Source organism: Ictidomys tridecemlineatus, unplaced genomic scaffold (assembly GCF_052094955.1).
Source record: "Ictidomys tridecemlineatus isolate mIctTri1 unplaced genomic scaffold, mIctTri1.hap1 Scaffold_562, whole genome shotgun sequence".
Classification (NCBI taxonomy): Eukaryota; Metazoa; Chordata; class Mammalia; order Rodentia; family Sciuridae; genus Ictidomys; species Ictidomys tridecemlineatus.
Window position 1 is genome coordinate 237,252 of NW_027523761.1, and position 5,101 is coordinate 242,352.

The following is a 5,101-nucleotide window of genomic DNA, read 5'->3' on the forward strand; positions in this document are numbered from 1 at the left end:
CTTGAAACCAACAGCTTCAGTCAACTGCTGGTCTTGACTTAGGTCAAATTAGCAACTATTTAAAAGATTGCAGTGCACAAGAAGCACAAGTTTTATTCAAGACTTCTCAACCACACAAAAATTTAAACAAGTAGGATGTTATTCATATAAAAAGGTATTACCCTGTTACAATTACAATTATGTAGCCAAACCTGCAATTATTGGTGGGAAAAAATTACCCCAAATCATTTTGTGTTATCAGGGAAGGAACTGTAATTCTTAATTTTTTTTAATCAACTTGAGTCCAGGTATATTTCAGGTTTTTGTTGACTGACTCATGGGTCCACTAGATATATGAATACCTTGGCATTTTAAAGCTTTCTCCCTCACTATGCTCACCTCTACTCTTCTTAGAAATTAAGGAGCAAGTGATGTTTCTAGCTGATGTGTTGCTTTACCTACTTTTTTCTTGACACTGGCTCCTGACTCAAGTTATGAAGAACCGGACGCTGGTGGTGGAGTTCCTGCTCCTGAGGCTGGCTGAAGGCTGGGTGCTGTGGCTGCAGGCTACGCTTTTCTTGATGATCTACCTCATGGCTGCGCTGGAGAATGTGGTCATCCTGCTGCTCACGCTTGTTGACCGCCGTCTCCACACCCCAATGTACTTTTTCCTTAGGCATTTGTCTTTCTTGGACCTGTGTCTCATTTCTGCTACCATGCCCAAGTCCATCCTAAACTCCTTCACGCTCTCGGACTCCATCTCCTTCCTGAGGTGTGTGCTGCAGCTCTTCTTGGTGGTCCTGTTGGCTGGGTCGGAGATTGGCATCTTCACAGCCATGTCCTACGACCGCTATGTGGCCATCTGCCGCCCTCTGCACTATGAAGCTGTCATGAGCAGCGCTTTCTGTGTCCAGCTGATGGCCCTGTCGTGGATCAATGGGGGGGCCTTGGGAGTCTTGTACTCGGCTGGGACATTCTCTCTGGAGTTCTGTGGTTCTAATAGGGTACATCAGTTCTTCTGTGATGTGCCTGCCCTTCTGAAGCTCACCTGCTCTGAAGAGCACACCACCATCGAGGCCAGCGTGGCCGTCGGGGTCTGCTATGCCTTCTCATGTTTAGTGTGCATTGTGGTCTCCTATGTGCATATTTTGTCCACGGTGTTAAAGATCCCATCCAAGCAGAGCCAGTCCAAAGCCTTTTCCACCTGCGTGCCTCACGTCATTGTGGTGAGCGCATTTCTGGGAACTGGTGCAATTGCCTATTTAAAGCCAGCAACTGATGGGCCCCCCGTTGTAGACCTGCTGGTGTCTGTGTTCTACTCCACAGTACCTCCAGCCTTGAACCCCCTCATCTACTGCCTGAGGAACAAGGACATCCGGTCAGCTCTGGGCAAAGTCCTCAGGAGGGTTAGGAGCAGTCGGCAATGGGAACAGGACTAAGTCGAAGCTGGTACCCAGAGTTTCAGGGGTTTGTTGTTGTTTTGCATCTACTGAAGTGTTTAAATTTCTACTTAGAGATTTAAATGCTGCACAGCCTTTTAGCAACAACTTCAGGATGTATGTTTTCGTAGACAGTAAGCCTTTTCTTACCCCCCTTCACTTTATATCTTATTGTTATGGAAATTGCAAAGGTTTCCTACTATACTCTTGATTTTGATTCTTGTTCCTAAGTTCCGTGAGCTTTCTATGATAAGAGTTCTTATCTCTTCAAAACTTCCATGTTTCCTGGGTTTCACTTTATTTAGCTAATGATTTATAATTTCAGAGTTTTCCTTGCATTCTTTATGGATTCAACTTGACTATACAGCTGTTCTGATTTTCACTATTTGGTGAAAATTATTTTAACTTAAAATTATGACCTTAACAATTTTGCACTTCAAAACAAGGTACTTAATTCTATCACAAGTTTCACTTTTTGCTCCAATAAATGCTTGATATATTTAAGGTACTGGAGATTGAAGTAAGGAGCACTCTATTCCTGAGCTACATCCTCAATCCTCTTTATTTTTATTTTGAGACAGAGTTTTACTAATTTGCCCAGGCTGGCCTTGAACTTCTGAATACCTGGGATTACAGGTGTATACCATTATACCTGTCTGTTTGATGTACTTTATATCATTACAGATTTAAGCATATGATTCCGTCACATCTGTGTTTCTTTGCATGTAAATTATATTTTTGGATGCAGGCACTTTTCTCTTAACCAAAACTTGTTTGTACCTAATGTGCAAATTCCTGATATTGTGCTAATAATGTTCTGTAATTTATGAAAGTAACATCTGGCATGGCTTCTAACATTGTGATAAATCCCACCTTCTCCAGACTTTCCAGGTCATGTAACACTTCCAGAACCCTACAGGTGCAACCTGCAATTATCAATGGGAAAAATTACCCCAAAACCATTTCATGTTATCAGGGAAGGAACTCTCACAGCAGGGAACAGTTCAGCTCCCTCTCCAGTCTGCCTCCTTCCTGAAGATGGAAGCCATGCTTGTTGACCACCTTCACTGTGTGCAGGTTTTACGTCCACCCCTTCTGTTGGTCCTCCCAGCCAAAGGAAGGTTGCTACAGCACTCAGCATGCAGAAGGCAGAGGGTGTGCTCGGTTGCCCATATCACAACACAGGGCTGCAGTAAACGCCCTTGCTTTCGACTGGACACACCTTTCAGACTGGGTGCTCAGCACTGCATCTCTGAAAGTTTTTCCTATGACCCACCTCAGGAAATCTTCTATTTGTTTATAGTCTGCCAAAATTTCCCAGTCCAGCCTGAGCCTGGCTATAAAGTACTGTTTCCTATTTCCAGTCTATGAAACCCTGTATGTAATAGACAAAAGTAATTTAAAATGCTTTTTGTAGTGGGACTTGTATATATATTGACAGAAAATAAGTTAAGTATCTTGTAGAAATCAAGCTGCAGCGGGAACACTGGCCTATGAGGCCCCCCATGAGGCCTTTATGATGTAGTTCATAATTCAGAGTCTTCAAAAGCTTGACTTTTAATAGACATTTGATCCAGGTCAGTTTATTTTATACTATCATAAACTTATCTTTCTCTGAAATTTTTTTGTATTAAATGAACCCATCAATTTTTAATTAAATTCCTTTTAAAAAAATGCTGAATTGAAATATGGAAAACATGCACATCAGGGAATGGAAGGCATTGGATGATGACAAAGCTCTCAAGGGGGAAATCAGTAAAGTGATCCATGACCAGCCTCACCTAATTAAGTCCCAACTTTCAAAGTTTCTAGCATGAAGAGCACCAGCAGCTGGGGACCTGGACTGCATCACAGGGGCCTTTAGGGACCTTCCAGATCCAAGCTACAATACTGCCTGTAGTCATGCCAGGTCCCGTCTGCTTCACGTGCACCTTGATATTGTGTGTTAGTGCAGACACACATACACACACACAAACACACACATTCACAATTAGGTGAAGAATTTCCTTTTGGAATCTGGTCAGACACAGTATCTGTCTCTTTGGAAGACTCCGGATTGTTGCTAATTAGACCTACAGTCCTGGCCATAGCTGTGTCTCTGTGGAGATGGACCCCTTGGCCATGGGCGGTATGCCAGTAGGCATGGATGAAGACCTCATGTGAACAGAGGTGAATGGCTACAAACACGTTCCTGTCCCAGGCTGCAGGAGGAGGGAACTAATGTAGGGAAGCGAAACTTTCAGAGCCCTCACAAAAGAAAGCAAGTCAACAGGACAGGAGAATCAACAGAGGACCACGGGTGTCCAGGCCCATGTCTGGAGAACACCAGGCAGGCAGCAGAAGTCCTACTGCAGAAGTGGTTCTAAAGTAGAGAATTCTGAATGCTCCCAATGCAAATAACTGATCCAAAAAATGGTGGAAATGCTAATTACCTTTGATTGATCTTTATAAAACATGTGTATTGAAACGTCACACAGTCTCCATAAGTAAATATATTATGAGTGAAAAGAACTTTAGAAGGTAGCACCAAGCAAACCAAGAGGGATCTGGACTCGTGCCTAAGTACCACTAGACACATGTCTGTGTGTACTTCAGCGGGTGGCTGGCAGGACTTATGAGCTCCACAGCTGATCACTGAGAGATAGAGAACCTGATCCCTGACTCAGTTTCACTTATTGGAATATTTTAAGGATATTTGAAACAACCTATGTACAGGAATCTCTTTTTCCCATAACAAACTTCATGATTTTTAAATATGAATTATTTCCAGTGAAAGCTTTGTGACCAAAATGGGAAATAATTACATAAGTGAATTTTAAACACCTGATATGAAACCTACAGTTTCACTGGTACTTCATGTTGAAATGATCGTGTTTTAGATCCTGTGTTTGTCACTGTCACTTTCTGTCACTGTGACACCACACCCAGGACAACCTCCCTAGGTATGAGAAGAGAAGACCGAGTCATGGCTTCAGAGGTCCCAGCCCATGGTCAGTTGGCCTCAACCATCTGTACCTGTGGCAGGACAGACATGGTGGAAGGAACTCACAGAGAGGTCAAGTCACCTGCTGGCATCTGGGAAGCAGAGAGTGTGCGGGGTTCCCCACCTGCCTCTCCAGGGCAGCTCAAACACTCATTCCCCTCACAGCCTCCAGAGGGCTCCACCATCTCCCTGCAGCACCACAGCTGGTGCCCCTGCCTTCCAATCTAGGCCCTGGGACACTCCAATCCAAACTGTGGCAGATACTGGGTTAAACTGTGTCATTCAAAGTGATGGCACCAGTTTCCAAAATTGCATCTATCACTTGCGTTATGGTCCTGCTTGACATGGGTAATTGGGAAGAAATGTGACCTGTGCGTGTGTGCTGCTCTTTGCTGGGTGCCATATGGCTGTTCAGAGACTGTTGTAGCAGCCCGGCTGGCTGGGCAAAATAATCGGGGGCGGGGGGAGGGGGGTGACGAACAACTTGTGTACATTGATACAGCAGGAGAGGGAGCCGTTTATTGTAGGACAGGAGCAGTATTTATACATTCCATACAGCTTATCTTAATTAACATAAACTAGATACAGCAGTCAACCAATAAGAAATCTCCACACTTAATGGCTCGCTGGCGCCACCTCACAAACCACTCCCCCTGGCAAAATGCCAGGCGCCATCCTGACTTGTTTACAGTCTCTAACA

General features: G+C 44.1%; 1 protein-coding gene across 1 annotated transcript; it reads left to right on the top strand.

The window, feature by feature from the left end:
* Nucleotides 1-473: 473 nt before the first annotated feature.
* Nucleotides 474-1,418, top strand: LOC101976534 (olfactory receptor 14K1). The gene has a single exon (XM_005342728.2). It carries the CDS (start codon nucleotides 474-476, stop codon nucleotides 1,416-1,418), a length of 945 nt encoding a protein of 314 aa, XP_005342785.2.
* The last annotated feature ends 3,683 nt before the right edge of the window (nucleotides 1,419-5,101 follow it).

Bases quoted from the DNA above. Each gene is read 5' to 3' on its own strand.
- LOC101976534 (XM_005342728.2), top strand. From the start codon at position 474: ATGAAGAACCGGACGCTGGTGGTGGAGTTCCTGCTCCTGAGGCTGGCT.